Source organism: Pleurodeles waltl, chromosome 3_1 (genome assembly GCF_031143425.1).
Source record: "Pleurodeles waltl isolate 20211129_DDA chromosome 3_1, aPleWal1.hap1.20221129, whole genome shotgun sequence".
Lineage (NCBI taxonomy): Eukaryota > Metazoa > Chordata > Amphibia > Caudata > Salamandridae > Pleurodeles > Pleurodeles waltl.
Window position 1 is genome coordinate 1,826,684,326 of NC_090440.1, and position 24,560 is coordinate 1,826,708,885.

The window sequence follows — 24,560 nt, forward strand, 5'->3', positions numbered from 1 at the left end:
CGCGCCTCGCCCGCCTGACGAAATCCGCCTCAGAAATGACGAACCTCGCTGCCGGGGGAAATACCCCCCTCGTCTCCCTCGTGACCGTGCTGCCGAAACCGACGGCAAGGAAGAATTAACCTCAGCCCCCAAATCAGGTGAGTGACGGACCTTCCGACCCTCAACACTTTTTTAAAAAAACTTCTTTCCCGATTTGGGGGAAGAACAAGCAGCCACTGCGGCTGACACACCCTCCGCCGAACGGCGTTTCGGTCTCTTCAAGCCCACCCAAGCCTCCTCTAACACGCCCTCTTTAATTAAATCCTCCCTTCCTTCGTCCTGTAAAACTTTCAATGCCATAAAAACTTTATTCGGTTCCATTGTCGCAAACTTCACCTAAAATTAAATTAGACCTAAACTCCTCCCAATAACTCCACAAACACACCTCCTTTCTTACAAAAAACGCCTCCCTAGAAAACTTTGACACAAAGACAAAACGCCCACTGGGTGTGACAACGGCCAAAGAGGCCGCCCACACCCAGCCCTTGCCCTTTATCCTCCTGCCTAAGCCACCGCCCCATCCTGCCAGCCAACCAATCCCCGTTCGTGATCGTGGTTCATACCACGTCAGCCCGATAAGCCCGGGGGGAGACCGGGCAAGCCCTTTGCTCCCCCCAAGCCCCCATCGGGTCTCAACGCTCTGGATGGGCCTTAGTTGGCAGCTGGCGGTGTTCACATCTGCACCGCTCATGCAGAGTAAAAGTTTAAAGCCTCTACATAGCTCTGCAGGCGCTGTTAACATTTCCGCAGTGCAGAGACTGGGCGCCCCAGGCGATCACGCAGTCTGACGTACCACAAATACGGTATCGTTGCGTCGACCACAAGGGCGGCACAGCTCGTAGGCAGACGGAGCTCCGCTTGTTATCTCGTAGGAAGCAATTCAGATGAAGGGGATCCCCCTGATAAAACGTGTGTCTCCCCACATTGCAAGAAGCAGCTAGGAGGGGCTGTTTGGTCGACAGGATCAGTTTATGTGGACTTGGGCTGCAGAGCTCTGCTCCGTGCGACTTACTCGGTCACCATCGGGGCCACACCACCAGGTCAATGGGCCTTTTGATATCTGCAAGTTCCCTTTATTTGTAGACTCTGTTTTTTTATGATAACTTATTGGTCGGTTAATCATATATTATTATATATTTCAACCTGGTAGTTAAAATTAATTGCATATGGAAATTCTACCATGTCTGAAATTATTTAACAAGATATCGCATGTGAACTTTAATTCTACCATGTCTGGAATTATTTAACAAGATATCAAACGGTTAACTAAACAATCAGATGTTACTGTTAGAAAGCTGGACAAACGCAACATTGTTGCATCCAGGATTTAGAAAAAAGCAACCTAGTTATTTTATTTATTTATATTTTATTTATATTTCTAGAGTACACTTATCACCCAAAAGGTATCATAGTGGTAATAGCCAGAAGTACCGGGGAAAAATAGAGACTACACCAGCCAACACATTAATACAAATAAATAGATGCTTACTGAGAGAAAAGCCAAGATGTTAGAGCATTCTTGAAATGAAAAAAAATTTCAACTGAGGATCTAAGGGAAAGGGGAGCTGATTCCCGAGATGGGCTGCTCTTACTGCAAAAGCCCGTCCTCCTTGTCTCGTTTTCTTAAATTTCGGAATGCAGTTTACATTGGCTGATGAAGTACGCAGGCATCTCCCAGGGGAGTATTTTTAAAAGCAGTTCTATAGAGGGATTGGTCCAGGGCCCTGAAGAGCCTTGAAGACATTACAAAGAGATTTAAAGGCAGCTCTTTGCTTGACTGCGAGGTAATCAAGCTCCTTGATAGCATCAGAGGCCGCCGATCTCTTAGACCAATTCAGAGCCAGTATAGCCACTGCAACTTGCACTCTATTTAATAGTCAATGGCTCCTGAAAGAAGGAAATTACAACAATCAAGCCTACTCAAGATCAAACTGCGCACGGTTAAGGGTTTTGTGTGAAGCAACATCACAGGGATTAGTTTTCGCAGCCCTCGCAGAAGAAAAAAACATGTCCAAGCTATTTTTGTGAAGTGCGCTTCAAGGGACAGCTTGTTATCAAAATGACTCCCAAATTATGGACTTACTCTGATGGAATAGGTCTGTTCTTTACTGCAAAGGTCAGAAGTTAGTAGGGAGGCTAAGGGGAATTGTATTGGCTGAACAACACAAAACCACTCTATAAGTGCTAGTAGGGTTGATTACTAGGGGGTGACAAGGTCACAGATAATGCAGGTTTTCACGATTCGTATATGAGCTGTAAAAGAAAAACCTTGGTTCCACTTTGTAAATGCATTGTCTGCATGTCCATGAAAATCTATTGGTCAGTTCTGTATGGCTGCCCTTTCATTTTAAATTAGTTATTGTAAATTAGTCATTTCACAATAAGAGGGTCAATTCTATTGTATCTTATTGGATGGATATTGTAATGTGTGGTGAGTTTCCTGATATAAGGGTTTGGTATATAATTGTTTGGACTAGTAGAGGGACATGTTAATCTAGGAAGAAATCTCTAATCTTAGTTTTATGGTGAAGTTTTTATTGTTTCTACTAATCAATTGCATTTGTGTTTACTTAGTTTATACTGCTGTGGGATGTTTATTGAACTATATATGTGCAATGATTTTCATTATTCAAACACATAAAGTATTACTACTACTAAATAACTTAATTTACACCATTACTAAACAAATTCCCAATTTCTACTTCACAAAGAAAATGGAAACATCACAAAACAAAGGGTAAAACTGTAAACCATATTTGATTGTAACATATACACAACCATCAAATGAGTATCTCTCAGAGGAGCAGGATACAAAACAGGACAGACCTAGAATGTCTCTTGCAAATATATATAGTGTTCTTTTGGACTATCTGTTTCATTTTAAAGTCATTGTTTTGTATTTAAAGTAGCTGCTGAAAAGGTAGAATTAAAGAATTAATGCAAAATGGTAGCCTAGCATCCTGGAATAAAATCATGTACCTTCCCGGTCATCCCCCTTTCTTAGAAACTAAAAATTTGGCATAAGTTGTAACAGCTAAAGCTGAATTCATGAGCAGGATTCATCAAAAGTTAACTTTCTATAAACTCCATGTAGTAATGGATGTGTCTCACATTGTTTTCTTGCAGATCCTGTTCATGTACACAGTCGAGGCTCGCATGAGGGAAGAGGGGTGGGCGCTGCGCATGGTGGGGGTGGCAAAAAAATATAATAAAGTTTTTTAAAACTCACCTTTCTCACTGCCTTGTTCTACTCCTCTGGCTGCCAGAAGTTGCAGGCACAGGTTCCCAGCCTGCGGCGAATCCTAACACTGCTTTTAGCATGACACTGCTGGCAGCATGAAAGCAGCATTAAGACTGGATGGAGCGCCCTGGCTGGGTGCTCCGAGGCACAGTAGAAGTCTCTGCCTGCTGTCTCCAACCCTGCAACACAGTGCCATAGCGGAGGAGCGTCCCCTGCATTTACAACTATCAAGCACACAGAGCCCAATTCAGAATGATAACTAAGCTCATAAAGGTCCGTTATGAATGTAAATTGCAGGATTTATGAGTACAAGTTATTTAAACGATATATCTTGCACTCACAAATCCTTGTACATCTGCAGAATATTACCCCTCAAGCTTGTAATATTTGTGTAATAAATCACATGCAAGGGGTATGTTTGCCTTGAAAGTTTTTAAAAGTTTGCAAAAATATCAGTTTGTGGCAGTTCACAAATTTTTCCTCCAGTCCCTTCCCACCCTGGAAATTGTAGGAGATTTTCCTATGACAAGGACTGCGGTAAATTTTGTTTCTCAATGGAATTTTTTTTTCCATGTAGACTGCCAAAATATATAAAAATGTGCAATTACATAGAGAAGATGGAATTCTCCAAGTTGAATTGCACTATCTGAACAGTTTTGCAATGCATGAATACTAACATCATAAAAAGTTATTTAACTTTCCCAGACGTATACGCCATGAAAGTTGTAATATGCTGCTTTACAGACATTCTTCTTGAAAGTTTTGTGAGTGTGCACCTTTGTGTAGGACTATTTCTACTTCTATAATCTACAATTATTTTTGTATGAATCAAGCTCTTCTACTTTCAGGTCTCAAATAATACAATAATTTATCAAAGCACACCTATCAAACATCTAAGCACATGCATTTAACTTCTTGATCTACCAACCTACCCACTTTTCTGTATGTCTGTACTGCAAGCCTAGGTGTTGACATATTGTGCATGTGTGACATTAGACTAAATCTGAATCAAATGTAGTTTTGTCACTACTAATGAAAAACACGCATGCTATGGAGTTGATGTGTAGTAACTGAGTTCTAAATGTTCTTGATTTCTTATTTCAGGGACACATCATCAAACCTAAGGTAAGAAGAATAAGATTACCTAAACCCAGATATCTGCTCAAATCTCACCTATTCTCCCATCTATTTCCCCAGTGTGTCAAAAGTGTTTGCCCGGTCAATGTTGCAACATGCTAGTATTTAATCCCAGGTTATTAATTTTGCCTCACAGTTGCTCTTATCTAGTATATTAAATGGTCGAGCTTCTGTATCAACAACCTAAATCATATTTTTATACTAATCTAAAGCCAATCAAATCATACTAAATGTAATGCCATCAGCCAAAGGTGCCTCCATATAACAATAAAACAAGTTTACTCATGTATATATGAACTAGTGAAAGGAAATGTATGTGCCCTGTCTGATATACTTAAAATAACACATACTGTCATGCCATTAAATCCAAATCCTTCAGCAACAATGGTGGGGATCTTTGAGTTTAAGATTTTGACAATAGCCCATTAGGCGCTATGGAGAGGAAAGCAAATGCACTTGCTAACTGAGCTTGACACATATGCTCCAGTACTCATCTGTAATATCTACATATGTGCAGATATACAGAGTGTAATATGCTATTTATTAACATTGTTGAGTGCGGAGTGGGCCTTGGCTGCTATTGTTACCATTGTTGAGTGTAGGAAGAAGCGTTACCCTCCCTTAACAATGGCAATAAATAACAGATTACCCCATGCAGATCTGTATATATGATTTATGCCATGCTGTTTGTTCATGTCTTGTAGTTAGACAAAGATATTTAGTTAACATTTTCATGCAGTGGCCTTCTGGTCATTAGCAAAGTTTTTGCACTGTGGAAAGTCATTGCCACATGTATTCTGTGAGCTAGTAATCGGTATTTTCTCATGCCAGTTATGGTTCATGGTGGGTGTGCAGTTTATGGCTTTGTAGTGGACCATAACTGGCAAAGTTCAGGGGGATTTAGGCTTTGCTTTGACACCGTAATAACAATGTTATTGTGTTTGTAGTGAACTTTATTCTAACAGTGATATTTTTTTTTTATGTGTGAGCAATTTTCCTGTGTTCCAGGCCCTGCAGCCATCCGCCCATGTGTCTCTGCCTTAGCAAACAAGGTCTAACCATAAGTCTTTTCCTGCACCCGCCCATGCTTTTTGCATCTCAGTAGTTGTGTGCCTGTTGATGAGACCAGTTTCTGCAACCATCCACAGCCATGTTGACATATTCCCTTTTTTCTTTAATTTGTAAATTCAATAAAATTATCTAATTGAGGAAAATAGTAAACATTTCTGAAATGAAAAGGCTCATTGTGTTATCCTGATTATTTAGGAATTTGCGACTGTACTGTCCACAAAATCAGTGCTTTAAATGGGCCGGTACTGTCTGGTACGGAGTACCGGCACTTTTTTATTTTGAGAGGGGGAGTACCGGCACATCTCGAGAAAACTGTACTACTTTTAATTGGAGAGTACCAGCACTTCTCAGAAACAAGCAGGTACTCTGGCACAGAGTACCAGCACTTATATTTTTCCATTTTAAGCACTGTACTAAATTCATTCCCCTCATTTTGTAGCAAGTTTCCCCTAACTCTAAGTACCTCTGAGTGCCCGCCCTTGTGGGCTATAATGAGTTATCTTGTCTCACCTCTTCTCTGTCATTTTTTTCCAAGGCGAGAAACCCGCAGGTTTGGGGAAATTGATAAACTGCCAGGTGTCAGAAATATCAATCAAGCCCTTTACGAGTCAGTCACATTTCATGAAAAATTTGAATGTAGTTAACAGAACACAACAAGCCTCAAGCTTGTGACATGAATTGCCAAGATATCTCTAAATTTTAATTCTTCGATGCCCGCTCAACAACTTTTTCAAATACTTATAACTCAAAAACAACAGAAATATTTTATACCATATTACAGAAAGAAGCCTTTCTGGCCACATTTCTACTTTTATGCGACTCTGGTGTAAATCAAGTTTTTGTGGTAACACTGAGCAAAATTTCCTTTGTGGGACAACACAGGAAATGCCTCTTTTTTGACCCCTGTGTAACTTTTTTCACCTTCACAAATCTGCATGAAGATTGGCAACTTTCCAAATTTTGGGTACAAAAGTTGTAGCCAAACAACAATGTGCACTTTCAATGAAACGTTTGACTAAAACACAGCTAAAGAGTTCCAATTGCCAACTTGGTTATATAGTTAAATACTATACATGCAGATACACAGAATGTAATAAGCTATTTATTACAATTGCTGAGTGTGAGAAGGGGTCATGTCTCACTAGAGGTAAATCCTTGAGGAGGTCTTGATGCTCACCTCCTTCCTCAATAACAGTAATAAAAACAGACCTGTCAACAACCAGCATAGAGGAATCATCACAAAGCTTCTCTAAAAGGGTTATCACAACATTTACAGTAAATAGCAAAATGGTAACATCCCTGAATATGAACTTGTTAGAATGAAGATGGGCAATAATAAAGCAACATATTTTAGCTGGGAAACAGCATTATTAATGACTGAGGAACCATGGAAGCCTTTACACCCAAGGCTTTACAGTGAAATATTTTCTGCAATGACTGTTTTTACAATTAAATATTTTACCACGCATGCCTTTACCACATTTTCATTGTAAAGGTAAAGGCCTAATTGGTAAAGGCATACTTGTGGAAAAAAGTACTATTATTCTAAGTTTTTTGCAGGTAAGTAGGTGAGTTCTAAGTATATATATATATACATTATGTTTTTTTTTATCCCCAGGTTTTCATAGGAGCAACTTTCTATATCAAAACCCCTTTGATCCAATATATAATGCAGTCAAGAGTTACCCCAATACTTGAGAAACAAACGAGTCCCCAAATACCCCCCATCTCCTCATGCTGCTTAATTATTACAGGATATTTTTCGTATTGTATTCATGTTGCAAAAGAAACAGCTGGGACGTCTACTAAGCGGTGCGTCTGCATACCAAGAATGTGCAGTCATCGGTACGCAGTCCAGGCTGATGAATATTCTGGACATAGAGGACATGTAACATCTCTCTGTTAGAAATGGGGTTTCTGGTTGGCTAGGGTATGCACCCAAGCCAGGCAGAACCCACCCACTCTAGTCAGGGCATTTATATACGGGCGGTCAATTTATCACATGGGTAGATGTGAGAGAATCATTCACATTGGGCCCCAGGCAATATCTTTAATATGCTAATTCCTGACTACTGCTTATGTTGCAGAATCCAGAGAACTTACATGTTCTAATGTGACAACTGCTTATTCTGGCAGAGTATTAGTAACTTGTGTAACATTCTGACAAGTGCTAAGGTAGCAGGGTATTACTAACGTGTAATGTTTGGTCTAATTATGTTTGGTGCAATAAAGTTTATTTTTACATAGCTCAGTGTTGTGTTTCCTTTGTGGTGGGGATATTGCATCACATGTGTTGTGTGTGTTGTGTAGACGCTTTACACATTGCCTCTGAGTTAAGCCTGACTGCTCGTGCCAAGCTACCAAGGGGGTTATCTTGGACGTGTAACTCCCTTGCCCTGACTAGAGTGGGTAAGTTCTGCCTGGCTGAGGTGCATACCCTAGCCAACCAGAAACCCCATTTCTAACAAGAGCCCTATACATTTCCTTTTATGAACCCACAGCAATTCCATGATTAAGCTATTTATCTCCACAAAGCATTTCCGGGGTATCTCATACATTGTGTTTTGTAGTATTTATAAACATCAGGGAAGCACCACCCTTTTAAGGATGGCGCTTTACCCATCATTGATAAAGAGAGGTCTCGGTTTATTCCGACCTTGTACAGTCATCTTTGTGTACAGAGTGCATATTTTCTAGATATAGTTTTTCAGTGAGTGGTCAAAACTCACTCTGCTTAAGCAGGAGCTCATGGCACCATTGTGCATTTGGCTGATTTTGGGCAGCATTCTCTAACTCTTGTATTTCTTGTTCTAAAGCAACTAACTCCTTGCGTTTTTCCTTTCTTGTCCCAGCTATCATTGAAATTGCTTGGCCTTGAAGCACCGTTGTGAACGCTTCCCACAGAATACTAGGGGACTGGAATGTTCCTGCATTTTCTTGAAAGTAGTGCCCCAACACTTTTCTAAGTTGTGGCATCTTATTCTCATCTTTAAAGTACAAATGGCCTTCACAGTCTTTATCGGAGCATAAACATTCAACATGCTGAACTCACGCTCATCCAGGTCACCATGCAGTATCACGTAATGGCCATCCGGATCTGCAATGTGTCCCCTGTAACAGAAAAGAACACCCATAGTGCGCTTCATGTGTACCCAGAATATGAGGTCGCATATAATTGTCCTCACCAGTGCTTACAGAGGTTAGAGACACAATCTTCCCACACATGTGTAGGAATGCCACGGAGACCTCATAGCGCTCAGGTACGCAGACACCCGCTGGCATTTTTCCAGTTGGGCTAGCCCCCTGACATTCCATGTTAGAACTGTAAACACTTCATCCGCCATCATCATCTCACTTTACTACCATATCTCAACTACTCCTCCCAGATTTGATGATCCCAGACATTTCTCCATGGCCCGCAACATGAGGTCACATTGTACCCATCCATATAAGCAGCATGTGTCCCCCTGTAAACAATTTAACAGTAAATTCAACTATCCCACCCAACCCCCCCACTCCTTGGGCAGTAAAGCAAACTCGCCCTTCTTAAACCTAGCCATCGCAGAAACTAGCATTTTCAGCCCCATTACCTCGTTACTATAATGAGATATTCAAAAAATCACAAAAGTGTATGCGCAAGAGGTCAGTACGCCACTGTGGCTGCAATGCTGCGGCTCCCAGTCAGCCCCATCAGCACCTGTGCCCCTTAAGCCCTATCTTCCTGCCAACCGGATATAAAATGAAACAGATACAATCATACACCCTCTCCCCCCCAAGCCCATCCCCTTGTATTACCAAGGATAAGAGCCAGTGGCAGAAATAAGACCTAAGTAACACAAAGTTCACTGTCACTGATCAGTAAATTCTGGTCACAGCATGACAGGCACCACAGCGTCAGATAGCCTTTTGCACTTACACAGCATTGTAACCTTATTGTTGGCACTTTCAGTAGGTATCATGCTGGACTGCCCTCTGTGCTGCTTGTGCCCGATCCAGGGCTGCTCTGTTGAACATGGAAGGATATCCGGGATCGTGACACCATCTCCATATCTCTGAGAGTGCCATCTGAACACACCACTATTTGGCCCTACGGGCCTTCGATCCTGGAAGATCTCAGTCCTTTTTTCTGTTTCTTCAAATGTGTTGAGTGACTCCGCACTGTTGAGGAAGGTGTTCCAGCACCAGATGATTTTGGGTGGGATATCCCGGGCAACATGTCCACCCAGTCACTGGGCTCAGCAGCTGTAAAAAAAGAAATGCACCTTTCCATCATGCACAATTCGGAGCTTTGCTGGGAACATCAGGCTTTTACATAAATTAAGGTCCCATAGTCTTTTCATAACATTCAATAATGTCTTGCGTTGGTTTTGAACATTCTGGATGTAGTCTGCAAGATTGACATTGGTTTTCCCACAAATACAAGCGGTCCTTTAATATGGACATGTAGAAGAATTGCGTTGCGGACCCTGAAGTTAAAGAGATAGTCGATAATGGCAAGCGGGGAAGCACCAGGGTTTGGTGTAGTGACCAGCGCTCAATGCGCCCTATCAATCCTGAAGAATTTTGATACTTGTGTGGTCGCATAATTTGGATGATCCAAACTTCCAAGAGAGATCCATGGATGGGCCCTCTCAGGGAACCCTATAATTCATCCATTATTTCTCAGAGACCTTCCTTCTGGGTCTTACATCCGCTCTTCAAGCCTGACAGTCAGTTTTTGTAGAGAGGATACAGTTTAATGTAGGGTGGTGACTTTCTGTTGCAGTTCTCTCACATTCGTTTCCGTAGCTGTCATGCGGTCAGTGACACCTTGGAGGTCCACTCTGAGGAGGTGACATCAGTGGCCACTGAGTCAATCTTGGTGGCTAGTTCCATGCGGGTAGCCTCTATCAGGTCCGCCAGTGATTGTGCGTGGACGGATTCTTCATCGGTTCGGGTCCCTTGGTCAGTCCACGATCTCTCCCCACTTTGTCCCACTGGGGGTACCATCTATGTATACTTCACAATTTTATTGGACTGAGGTGGCCACAGCCCCTTATCTTTCCCCACCGTGATCTTTCACAGCTGTTTTGACCCTAGGTCCCCAGTCCCTAAAATTATGGTACCTTGCTTTTTTAAGAGGGTCAACCCCTTGTCACACGGGGGTTCCTCAGAAGGGGGTCACTAAAAGCAGCTCCCACACAGATCCAACCAATTATTGTAGATAGAATTCAGGGACCTAAGGCATTCCGCCCACGCTTTCCAGTCTTTGAGTAGTATAAGACTACACTCTCTCCAAGCCCCCAAGCAGCAGTATATAAGGTGGCAAGCAAAGTTTCTGGTTCCTTTGCCCCTCACTCTATAACCAATCCACCAAACATACCTTGGGTACCTAACTCTCACAGTACTGTCCCTGACCTCCTCCCAAGGTTACAGTCTGTCAGGCACTCAAGCGTTAGGCAGACCCATTTGTCATCAGCTTTCCTCTGAGGCAGGCACTGCTTAGCTCTTTCTGGGGCCAATACAACTCCTCAGTGGACTGCCGCCATAGTCCAGTTCACTCCTGGAGCCTCTCAGGTGCATTCTTTGAATTAAAAATATGCGGCTGAGGTAGGTCTCCCCCCCGGTCCCCACCCTGTGCAAGGGATACTGTGCGCACTTACTTTTTGTGCAGGCTGTGTAGGTACAGCATGGGCGCCTAGTCGTTTCCACACTCAATTCGAACGCGGGTCGCTCATCCTCCTGAGGTGCAGCGTTGCATTCACAGCCCATCCAGGCCCATGCAGCCATCCATTTGGGCCTTACCACTCCAATCTCTTTGGTATCTACCAAGTAGCTGCCATCTCGGTTCCCACAAATAGTGAGTACTTACAGTTCTCTGTGCAGGGAGTTCCACAATGCCTAGTACCAGGCACTCCAGCCCCGGGGGATTTTATCTATCTTCTGCCCCCTCCGCCAGTATGACACATGGAAAAGTGACCCGAGCCAAGGCCGAGACCAGGATTCTCTTGCTGCGTTATGGCTCACTGAACATGGGAAGGGGGAGAAGTAACTGTTTTCATGTGTTCTGTGCCCCTGCAGTGGGTCCCTAGAGAGGGAGGGTTCAGTGCCAGGCCCGAGTGCACCAATAAGGTATTTACCTCGGCACAGGGCTTTGCTTCAGGTTCCCTCAGTCAGCATGCTACATGTGGCATTCACTGCAGTCACCTCAGCCACACGTGTATGGCCTGGCAAAAGCCACAGGAGTCCAGGCCCCCAACAGCCGTACCCTCAACAGGCGCTGTCTCCTACAGGCCAAGAACAGTCTCCCACCCACAGATACATCAGCCTCGCAGCCAAGAGCAACTTTGCTCTGCCCGGCACCAGGTGGTCCTGGGGAGTCGGGTCCCTGCTTCTCCGTCCCTTGAGCTTGGTTCAGCCCAACAGGTGCAGGCCACACCAGATTGTCTCACACGGCCATGTTCCATATCCACTGGGCAAGGGCAGTCGGCCTCCACTCACTCCCGCTCAGTCCCGCGCCTCACGACTGCCAGACACCTCAAGTCATCTTACTCTCCAGACAACACAGGACAGCCAGTCCTGTAGTCGATCTCTACCCACAACATACCTGTCTGGATTAGGGTGTTTTCCGCACTGTAACGGGTTGGGATTATATAGGATTTGTCAGGATTTTTTTGCGGGCCAGCCAAGAGCTCAGAGGCTCACATCCTATATGTATGTATATATATATATACAGATATATATATCTGTATATATATATATATCCAAAACAAAAAGAAATAGCGCTTCTTCTAGGCTTGGGTGGCCCATTAGGGGTAGTGCATAAACCGGCAGAGCAAACCACTATGAAATCCACATAGCAAAATAATAAACGCACACTCAGGATGTCAGGGAGAGCAACACCATGGCAAGTTTAATTACACACAACGCGCTTCGGCTGAACTCTGCAGCCTTGATCACATACACTTGTCAACCAATCAGAATGGCATAAATAAGACATGTTCATTTACATAGAAACAGGGCAGCGAGAAAGCAATTTGAATGGGTAAATAAACAAATACATAGCAATGTCTCAGATTGTTGTTTCAGTAAAGAATGTCTAGAAAATTTAAGTTAAAAAAAAGTAATTCATCTCTACCTGCATAATATCTTCTACACGAAATGGAGATAGTCAGTAAAAAACATATATTGATGTAAGGCTAGTGTAACGCACTACCGGCAAATCGTACTGCTGCAAAAAGACGTAAATGTATACCTATGAAACAATCTTCATTACCAAAATATCTATTACATATCAATTCAAAAACATAACAGTGTAAAATGGCATGTAATAAATTACGCCAAACCTGTTCTGTATATATTAAAGTTATATCCAAAATATGAACATAATGCCCAAGTGGGCAATAACATGTGCTGAACATGTAAATGAAAGATACTACGCATGGAATGGAAGGCAAGTGAAAAATAAATCCTTATCTGTAAATCACCACACCTGAGCAGAACGTATCCTAGAGTGCAGGAAAGAGGGAGAAAGTGACACAAAAGTCCATATCATAGCATCTATCAGGCCCCCTTCTTCCTGCAAAAACAAATGACATATATAAATATCAATAAAAAATGCAAGGGAATAAATATTATAAACTCATTGTTCATAGAAACATAATATTAGGTACAAGATCACATTAATAATCTGGTAGACATTTTATTCGCGAAAACCTAGCGAGAAGTAGCTGTAAATAACTCATCCCTCATAAAGGTGAAAATTCAATTCCTCATCAGTATTTAATCCTTTTGGTATTCTAGTTTCTAAATCCAATATATACTTGGATTCCTTTTTTCTCAATAATAACAGTCTATCACTACCCCTGTGGTTAGATTGCACACGTTCTATACAAAAATAGAGGAGCAAACGATTGTCTGAATTATGCTTCGCCCGAAAATGTCTAGCCACCAGATAGTGTGAATCGTTAGATGTAATAGCTCGCATGTGTTCAAGAATTTACTTCTTCACCATATGTTTGGTACTTCCCACATACCACCGGTACATTCAAGTACATAAATAGTAAGAGGAGTACTGCATGTAAGAAATTGTTTAATCTGTCTCAATTCACCAGGTTTGCATGTGGGAAATTCTTTACATATGACGCTGTTGTGGCAGGCCTTACAATGACCACATGGAAAACATCCCTGCAGATTATGATCTTTAATTTGAGGGACGGTAGTGATATAATTTAATCTCAAGATGTCATGTAAACTCCACCCCCTTTTGTAAGTAATTTGGGGTCTCCTTTGTATTGTGGAACCAATGATTGGATCACTTCTAAGAATATCCCAATTCTTAGTAATAATCTTTGTGATATCCGCTACATCCTCATTGTGTGTCATAATGATTCTAAATCATTTTCATTGATTCCTTTGTTTAGTAATTTATTATCAAATAGGGTCTGTATTCTCTCTACCCCTTTAACTCTTTCACTGGCCTTTTTAATGACCCAATCTGGGTAACCCCTTTCCTTCAATCTAGCAATCATGTTTTTTAGCTCGATGTTAAATGCTGCCTCAGTATTGCAACTGTGTTTAGCCTTCAGCAGCTCACCATAGGGAATACTACACTTCAACTTTTCAGGTTGACTACTTAGTGCATGCAGCAAACTGTTACCTTCAGTAGCATTTCGGAACAGTTCAGTATTGAGCCTACTGTTCTTGATCTGTATCTTTACATCCAGAAGCTCAATAGACAATTTACTCATATTAGATGTCAAAACAATATTATGGTTGTTATTATTGAGCCTCTTGATGAATCTAGTTGCTTGCCCTTCTGTAGATGATAAACAAATCATCTATATATCGAAGTCACAACGTGACTTGTTCAAATTCAGGATATCACTCTGCATCCCTGAACATCTCTTCCTCCCACCATCCTAGGAACAGATTAGCAAAACTCGGAGCAAAACAAGTTCCCATAGCAGTCCCAAGTATTTGCATATATAGGACACCATCAAATAGAAAATGTTTATTCATCAAATAATATCTGATCATTTCAATAATCATGTATGTATGTGCCAAATATTTGATCGGTCTTGCTCGCAAAAAGTGTCTACATGCTAAGATTCCCTTCTCATGGAATAATGGTATATAGGGAATTGACATCTAAAGTTATAAGTATGACATCATCTTTCCAGGTTACACCTTCAAGTTTGCCTAGAAAATCCTTAGTATCATGTACATAAGATGGCAAACTAATAACATGTTCTCTAATAAAAAAAATCCACATATTTGGAAACATTTTCCAAAACATTGTCACATGAGGACACAATTGGTCTACCTGGAGGATGTTCTCTGTCCTTATGTACTTTAGGAAGAAGATAGAGTACAGCTAACTTAGGAAAATCTTCCTTAAGAAAACAGTATTCCTCCCATGACAACAAAACTTTATGGTTGAACTCAATAAGCTATTGCCAAATTCCTATGATACTGCTAGTGAAAATTTATTTAGTGACAATGGCATAGAACTGTTTATCATTTAACTGATGCATGGCTTCCTCAATATACAGTTCTCTACTCATAAGCACAATATTGCCACCTTTATCAGTCAGGCAGATGATTGCATCTTCTGGCAAAGATTTTATAATCATTCTTTATTTCAAAGTAAAATTCAGAATTTATCTTGTTTTTAAACCATGTCTTGTGTCTAAATCGTGTAAGGTTCTGTACCATTACTTCATGAAAAGTATCAATATTATAATGATTCATAATAGGAAGAAATGTAGATACTGGTTTGAACGTTGAAGGTGCTGCTTGATCATATATAATGCCCAGAGCTTTTAAGATTTAATAACAATCTTTAGGACATGTCTGACACATCTCATTGTTTTCCAACTCGAGTAGAGTTAGAAGGGTACCAACGTCACTAATACTCAAAACATCGTGGGTCTCAGAGTTTCTTAGACAACCACTAACTTCAGTTTCCTAATTTTTTAATTTGTATCATTTCTTAAGTTTCAATTTTCTAATAAATTTGAATAAATCAATTTGAGTCTCTGCATAGTTGAAATGTTCAGTGGGACAAAACATTGATCCATCATACTTCCACATTTGAGCTTCTCGTTGTTCTTCCCATGTGCCCCTGATTTATTATTTCTTTGTTTCCTATTTCTGAGTCTTTCTCTCCACTTGTAGCTCCTCCACGTCCTCTTCCTCTTCGGCCTGTTCCTCGACCTCTGTACTTTTATACTTCCCCCTTTTTGTTTTTGTTTTTTGACAATCTGTTTGCCTTTGCATAACAAGCAATAGTTGTCTAAAAAAGTCACCGGCTTACCACCCAAATCAATAGTCAATGTCTCATTATCTGTAGTACTCAAGGCATCAGTCTCCCGCTCACTTCCTTGTTCACTTTCGGATGTTGATGGTTCAGTACTTTTTTCTACACTGGTATTCAGTGATTTATACAAATGGTCATATTTCCTACTGAAAGTGAGGATTCTAACACTTTTATAGTCTCCTATATCTCTATGTATCTTCTGTTGTTTCTTTTTTTAATGTCATCTTTATATTTATTTAGCTATAGATTAATCTCCTCAAAGACCTTTTCATTTGTCTCTTTCTCCTTCTCTGATCTCAAATTCAAATTGCCTTTGGTTTTCTTGATATCCTGTAACATTGTTTCTCTAGCACGCCAAGCATACTTGTAGGTAAGTATTAAGGGGTCATTATGACTGGCGGTGGCGCCAGACCTCCGACAGCGTGGCAGTGCAGGATGCAGAATTATGTCATCGCTAGTGAACTGGCTGCAGCCAGATCACCACCTATACCGCCAGGGGGGTGGGACCATCGGGCGGTCCACTTAACACTGCCCGCTGTATTTTGAGTATCCTTACCGCCAGTGATTCTGTGGTGGCAGCCCCACCACAAAATCCCTGGCCATAAGGATACTGACGACAGGAATACTCGTTCCTGTCACAACAACTGGACTCCCCAACGCCCCCTCCATGTAGGAGCCCCCAACCCCATCAGAATCCCCCTAACCACCCAAGCTTCTATGCCCCCAATCCCCGTTATGTACCACTCTTCCCCCAATCCCCTTTCTGTACCCCCACCCCCAGATACCCGTTCTGTACCCCCGATCCCCATTCTGAAGCCCCTGCCCCCACCATCCACGCACACACACACCACACTTGCATACATGCATGCACACATCCACACACACTCATTCACACACAAATGCACACACAGCCACGACCCCCTCATATATACACATATACTAAACCCACCTCCAAATACATACACACATACTCCCCCACCCCCCTGCACACACACATTCACACAAGCACACAGACACTTGCACACACACAAACACACAGAACACCCACCCACCTCCCTCCATTCACACACACACACCCATTCATGCGCACAACACTCAACAAATCCCCCCCTCCCCTGTCAGTCGATCACCTTACCTGGTGGTCACAGTGGTCGTCCGAGAGGGAATCGGGGTCCATGGTGCTTGCTCCGCCGCCAGAGCTGCAATTTAAAAAAAAACATTTTGCCACAAATTTGCAAGAATTTCTTTTAAAAACAAGCGCGGTCTCCTGTGCTTGTTTTACTAAAGCCCCAGATGTAGTTACCATAGGCCGTGAGTTATAGTTACTTGAAATAACTCTAACTGCTGAACTTCAGTTGTTTTGTAGGAGTGAAATCTGAGCCTAACTATAACGTCCCTGTAACCTTTGTTTTTTTAAGCACATTGCTAAGGCCTTTTCTAATTCTGTATCCTAACTATAACATTCCTGTAGCCTTTGTTTTTTTCATTGAATATACATATATAAGAGTTTGGAGTTGGTACAGGTTTTTGGGTGGTTTTGGGATTGGAATGGTATTTTTAGGCCTTAGGGTGGGTATTGTTTTTTTGGTTGCAAGAATATTTTTTGGGGTTGCGGAGAATGGGTTTTTGGGTGGCAAGGGTATTTTTTAGGGTTTAGGATGGGTATAGGTTTTGACATGGCAAGGGTATTTTTAGGATTTAGTGTGGTTATGAGTTTTTGGGGTGGCTAGGTTAATTAAAGGGTTTAGGGATGGTATGGGCTTTTGGGTGGCAAGGGTATTTTTAGGGTGTAGGGTGGCTATGGGTTTTTGAGTGGCAAGGGTATTTTTAGAGTTCAGGGTGGGCATAGGTTTTGGGATGGCAGTAATTTTTAGGGTTTAGGGTGGGTATGGGATGGCAAGAGTATTTTTAGTGTTTAGGGTGAGTATGGGGTTTTGGGTGGCAAGGGTATTCTTAGCATTAAGAGTTACTATGGGTTTTTGGGTAGCAAGGGTATTTTTAGGGTGGGTATGGGTAAATATTGGGTGGCAAGGGTATTTTTAGGATTTAGGGTGGGTATGGATACTTTGATGGCAAGTGTATTTTTAGAGTTTAGGGGTTGTAGGTAAATAGGGTGATACCTATATTTATATATCTATATAGATATATATATATACCTATATAGATATAGATATATATATATATATATACACACACACACACATATATATGTATATTTACATAAAAATTAGTTTACACTTGCCTGTTAATTTTTTACAATGAATATGCCTTTACCATCTATGCTTTTACAACGGAAATATAAATATTTTATAAGTAAATTAAACCCATCACATAGATATATATATATATATATTTTAAGGATTTATACTTACATACATATAGTATCGTGGTAAAGGCATACTCGTAAGAAAATTGCTGTAAAGACTTGCCTTGTAAAGACTGTTGTTGTTCCAATTTCATTGCGAAGGCATTCATTGTGAATGCCGTCGTTATTTCATCAAACGTTCCTTCTGGCTCTGTTTTAGGTATGTACATGAGCGTACCTAACCCCGCAATCCGTAAGTGTAATGAGTGCCATCGCTTGTGACTAAGAGGCTGCTCTCCTTTTTCCATCAATACATACAAAACTCATCCCCTTCAAAGATCCAAAGCAGTTTATGGCATAGTAAACATACCTCTGACAAAACAGGTCTGCAAGTAAAAGTATTGTGACTCACCGGTATGTAATGCTCATCTCTTTCTTGCAGTCGTAGATTTTTCCTCTGTGGAACACACGTAAAAGTGATGAACATGGAAGAGTCTGCAAATGGAAGCCTTTCTGCAGAGTTCCAACATCTGGTATGTAGGTATACATGCTATGAGTTTTACAAAGTTAGCCTATATATCAAATATTGGCACATTCATATTCTTTAGTCATAATGTACTGCAAGAGCTATAGTAATGGAAGAAACGTAGCAAGATGAAGCGGCTTATGGATAGTCAGGAGTAATCACACAGCCACTTTTAAGTAAATGTACCGAACCAGAGGGGCTTTCTTTTGCAAGATTTGGTGAAAGAGCAGTAAAACAAATAGGAGCCTTTTTAACAAGCCAGAATAAAATCTGACTGTCCTGCTTGGGCATCTCTCAGATTAACATCATAAATAACAAATCGTGACTAAAATGATCATGATTTTTGTTTATTAGTCTACTCTGTGTCGCTTAACTTCTGCCAACTACTCTGACATGCAACTGCGATTTTTTAAAACTTTGTGAGTTTTATGAAGTGCAGAGCTTAAAAGATGTGTATTAAGGTGTATATAAAAAATATGCTGGTTTATCAGAAATGTTATAAGTAGGTTTCAATAACAACGTATGCTTTATTTAAGCAGAGAGGCCAAAAAGGATATCCCTGAAGGCAGTACAATGAAGGATGCATCCTCATGTGAAGGAATACCTGCGACCCCATTACCCCTTAGCAAAAGAAAGCTTCAGTCTGTACACGGATTGTTTCTTCCTCATATTAGCGCCTCCCAATACCTAATTTGTTCATGTGTCTGTGTGGGTAATACAGAGCGAGCAGGAGGGCAAAGGTGCTCCTTAATTTGCATGGGATGACTCGCACAAAAACAAGGAACTTCCCCCTTGAATTTGCACTGATGAAATTAATATTCCAGAAGGTGGGCACTCAACATCTGAAGACCATTCTACAACATCAAAGTACCTAGCGGACTAAAAAGGCAGACTCAAGCACCTGTGGCGACTATAAGACACTTTCTCTCAAATTGCCCCAGAGTGAAAGTTCCAAAGAGAGAGCAGATAGTGATTGAGTTGGCCTTCCTCTTTAAAGAGGGTTTAAATAACCTTTGCTAATTTTTGGTATTGCTCAAGCAAACATTTGCAATATTGCAATGGAAATAGTTAATGATAGTACACTTATTTATCATTATCATTATATCCTTGTGAGTGTTTCATGGAGTTTAAATCACTGGAACACCTGTCTTTCTATAGTCTATATTAATTATGTTCTTGTCATGTTACCGTATTTCATATAGATATGAATATTGCTCACCTTATGACACGTGTTAGAAATGGGGTTTCTGGTTGGCCAGGGTATGCACCGAGCCAGGCAGAACCTACCCACTCTAGTCAGGGAAAAGGAGTTACACGTCTAAGATAACCCCTGCTCACCCACTTGGTAGCTTGGCACGAGCAGTCAGGCCTATCCCAGAGGCAATGTGTAAAGCATTTGCACAACACACAACACACGTGACGCAAAATGTACACCACAAAGTAAACACAACACTGAGCTATGTAAAAATAATCTGCATTGCACAAAACATAATTAGACCAACATTACACGTAAGTAATACCCTGCTACCTTAGCAGTTGCCAGAATGTTACACAAGTTACTAATACTCTGCAAGAATATGCAGTTGTCACATTAGAACACGTAAGTACTCAGGATTCTGCAACATAAGCAGTAGTCAGGAATGACAATAAGAATTACATGCACTTGTCATGAACAACTCCCAAATACCCATAAAAGGAACATTAGAGAATATCTCAGAAGTCATCCAAATACACATCAGCTAGACATGCCCATAAAAGGAACATTAGCACATATATGTAGTGGCAGAAAGCAGGTAGGAAATCTAAAAAAACTCCAAAAGTCTTGACTAGGCTCCTAGAGCCCACATTCCCTAAAAAGTACCTGATTTCCATAGTAGAGGCATTCCCAGTGCCTAGAAGGAGGAGTATGGGGGTCCCCGGTGCTCCTGTGCGCGAAGACGGGGGCCTCGCAGGTCTCCTGAGGGAGAGGGGCGGTCTGCACCCTCTCTACCATGCAAAACGGGCCCCTCCTGGGACCTGTGGTCTTTTTGGGTGCCTCCTCCGGGCCTCTAATGGCCCTCTCCTAAGAGGGGGGGTCACCCAGAATGCCCAGGTTACGTTACAGGGGCGATAGCGCCCCTAAGGCAGTGGCTGGGGGGAAAGGATCTCCCTGCGTCGGTGAGACAGCCGCCCACATCCTCGGGACGGCTGTCCAAGTGAAGGTAAGGTGGAGCAGGGGCCTCGGATGAGGCTTTCCTCCTGCTGTGGGGGAGCGGTGGCACCCACACGTGCATGAGCCGCTCTCTCGGCTCCCATGACATGTTAGGCTGAGCAGGCACAGAGGTCGTGCCTGCTAGTGCCCCGGGGGCGTCTCTGCGAGTACGCTTTGCCCCGGGGGCACAATAGGAGCACTCTTGCTCCTGAACTCGAATCAGGGATGCCCCGGGGGTCTTGGGGAAGTGCAGTCTCGGTGCGCTGCCGGACGGCAGTCTCCAGGGTCACGGCGGTGAGTTTTCTCAGTACAGGAGCGCTTCCTAAAGCGCGAAGGCTCTGTGCTTCGGCCCCGGCCGCAGCAGTGATCTAAAACAGCAGAGAATCGCTTCTCCAGTGTGGGGGCTGCGGCGGTGATTTCGCATCAGCAGAGGGGCACTTGAAGAAAGCGCTAGGACACCCAACAAAAGTGCTTCTCGCAGTGCTTTTAGTCCAATCAGCAGGGATGGTTGCAGGGGTCAGGGGCCTCAGCACCCTGCCCCTGGGAACAGCAAGAAAACAAGGAAAAGCACAGGGCTGGTGGGCCCAGCTACAGGCCAGCACAAGGGGTGCAGATGGTGGCAGTTCCTTCTAGTGACCAGGAAGGTCACAGGTCAGCACAGCAGGGCAAGGTGGTTTATTGGTGAGTCCATTCATCAGCGTTCTGTGTCCAGTTTCAAGTACCAAAGAATGTTCAGGTTGTGGAGAAAATTCCCCTGTACTTATACTGGGTTTACAGTGTGTTTTACAATGGTAGGGAGAGGAGGTTCCAGCCAGTTCTGGGAGTGCCCCCTCTCTCCTTTCAGCACAGGCTCCAAACATCAGTAGGGGGTTAACAACCCTATTGTGTGAGGCCAGGGCACAGCCTTTACAAATACAGGTGTGCCCTGCCTCTCCCTTCTCTCAGCCCAGGAAGGCTTTACAATATGCAGATGCACCTCTGTGATACCTCCACCCTCCCTTTGTTCAGGCTGTCTGAGAAGTATGCACAAAGCCCCAACTGTCAGTCTGCCCAGACGTGGATTGGAGGCAAGCTGCAAAACACCAAAGTCATAAGGACAGATAAATGCGCACTTTCTAGAAGTGGCTTTCTGTGATAGTAATATGCAGCACACCTACGCCAGTAAGCAGCATTTCTCACCACTATCACAACCTTACCAAACATGCCTACGCTACCCCTCATAAATCAGACAATACCCCTTACACTTAAGGCAAGGCATTTCTAATGCAATCCTATGAGGAGGCAGCACTCACAGCAGTGAGACACCAAGTTAGGCTGTTTGTCACTACCAGGACAGGCCATGCAACATGGCACATGTCCTTCCTTCTACATACAGGGCACCCTGCCCCAAGGGCTAGCTAGGGCGTACCTTAGGGGTGACTTATATGTAGTAAAAGGGGAGTTCTGGGCCTGGCAAGTAAATTTAGATGCCAGGTCCCTGTGGCAGGGAACTGCACACACAGGCCCTGCGCTAACAGGCCTTAGATAGGTTTGACAGGCTACTTCAGTGGGTGGCGCAAGCAAGCCCACTAGTAGCATTTAATTTACAGGCCCTGGGTTTAGGGATACCACTTTACAAGGGATTTATAGGTAAATTAAATATGCCAATTAGGTATAATCCAATCATACCAATTTTGTAAGGGAGAGCACATGCACTTTAGCACTGGTTAGCAGTGAAAAAGTGCTCAGAGTCAAAACGTCAGCCAACAAAGGTCAGAAAAATAAGGAGGCAAAAAGCAAAAAGCAAAAAGTCTGGGGAATGACCCTGTAAAAGGGCCAGGTCCAACAACACGTTACACCAGATTGCAAGATAAACTTTACAATACACAATAATCGATCTGTCAAAATGTTATTTACATGTTGTACTATATTGATATTAAAAATATGTAAAAGAAAACAAAAACAGTAATAGTTACATGTGAGGATTTGATAGGTAGATTTAGTACATGGGGAACATCGATACGCATTGAATTTGTAGTTACCAACAACTGTAGTATTGACTGAAGTCAATGTGCCAAAACGGAGTAATATTCATAGGCAGATGTTATCTTTTGCAAGATTTGGTGAAAGGACAGTAAAAACAACCATGATCCTAACTGGAAAACCAGAATGAGAAATGAATTAAAATAAAAGATACAACCAATGTTTGATACTGGCTCTAGTGCACCTTCTGTTGCACTCCTACCCTGGTGATGTCAGTGTAATTAATTTTAACAAAAATTGTTTAGGCGTAATCTATGCTGAATCGCAAAAAAAAATCTCTAGTAGTGAATTTTCATATTTGAAAAACAATATTATTTTCATGCAATATCTGTTTCATTAAACATATTTATTTTTTGACAATGGATAATTATTTAATTATAGCTGCACCATTGGAAAAAAAAGTCGATTTAGATTACATTACTATTTACTGTTGTACATCTAATTTCCATCCAAGGCATTTCTATGCCAACTCACCTTTGTGACATCTGCCACTTTCTCAAGGCAACCATATTTTAAGAAGACAAAATAAGTCAATATAAAAATACTATGGTCCAGATTTATACTTTCTGATGCTAAACTGCGCTATCGCGGTCCAGCATCAAAAAGCAAACCGCCGACTAGTGCCATCCCAAGATGCCAGCTAGGCGTCATATTTATGGTATGATGGTAGCCAGCGACAAGGCCCAGCTAGCATCCTTAAAAAGGACACTAGCCAGGTGGGGGAGGTGTAGGGTCAAAGGATGATGCTAGTACAGGCAGAGGTATAAAAAATGCCCCTAACCAGACTAGCGTCATTTTCTGACATTAAAACCCTATGGACATGACTCCCATCTTAGTTAAGACAGGAGTCATGCCCACCACCCATATGTCCCCTGGGCATGTCCATTGGGCCCAGTGCCATATAGGGGGTCCCAGGTTAGGCTCCCCAACGGTACTACAGAAAATAAAAAGTAATACTTAGCTCTACTTACCTATACTTTCCTGGGATGGGGCCCCCCATCCTCTGCTGTTCCTCTGGTGTGGGTGGGTGTGTCCCTGGGGTTAGGAAAGTGCACCTCTAGACTTTTTCCAGGGTCTCTGACCATGGAAAAAGGCCCACAGGTCCCCTAACGCCTGCCCTGAACCAGGCGTTAAATAATGTCGCTAATGGCGCTATTATTTAAGGCCCCTATCCCCCATGCTTGATTTTAGCACGGGGGATAAATATTGCACTAAGGCCATATCGTAATTTTTGGCCAGGAACACCTACCTTGCATCTCATTGACGCAAGATAGTTTTCCGCGGGGAAAAAATGACTTTAACTCCAATATTTTGGTGCTAGACACTTTTAGCGCAGAAATATAAATCTGGAGCTAATTTTGCCCTGAATTAGCATAAATAAAAATTACGCTAATGTAGCGCCAACAGGGTATAAATATGCCCCTATATTGATTTTAAATTTGAAGGAAACAAATTATTGTATTCATCACATTGTCTTTTGATTCCTCAACAAAATGAATCTGTAATTACTCAACTACTGCATATGGATGTTGATGCAACCTACCCATCCAAGCATTAGACTTTCAATAAGTAACTAAATATAAACCTAATTGTCATCACCTACTTTGGTTTAAAATAACACCTAGCAATTCATTGCAGTTTGTATACTGATTCACATGACCAATATCAAAAACATGAGGGGCTAGATTTAGATATCCCGTCCGCTGTATTACAATCTCCATAGGATAT

At 42.1% G+C, this 24,560-nt stretch overlaps 1 protein-coding gene across 1 annotated transcript in view; it reads left to right on the plus strand.

Moving 5' to 3' along the window:
• STAT4 (signal transducer and activator of transcription 4) overlaps positions 1–24,560 on the plus strand; it is a 522,693-nt gene that overhangs the window by 207,231 nt on the left and 290,902 nt on the right. Inside the window, exons 12-13 of the mRNA XM_069225876.1 lie at positions 4,385–4,405; positions 18,536–18,626. Of these exons, the coding sequence (XP_069081977.1) occupies positions 4,385–4,405; positions 18,536–18,626 (112 nt within the window). The remainder of the gene's footprint in view (positions 1–4,384; positions 4,406–18,535; positions 18,627–24,560) is intronic.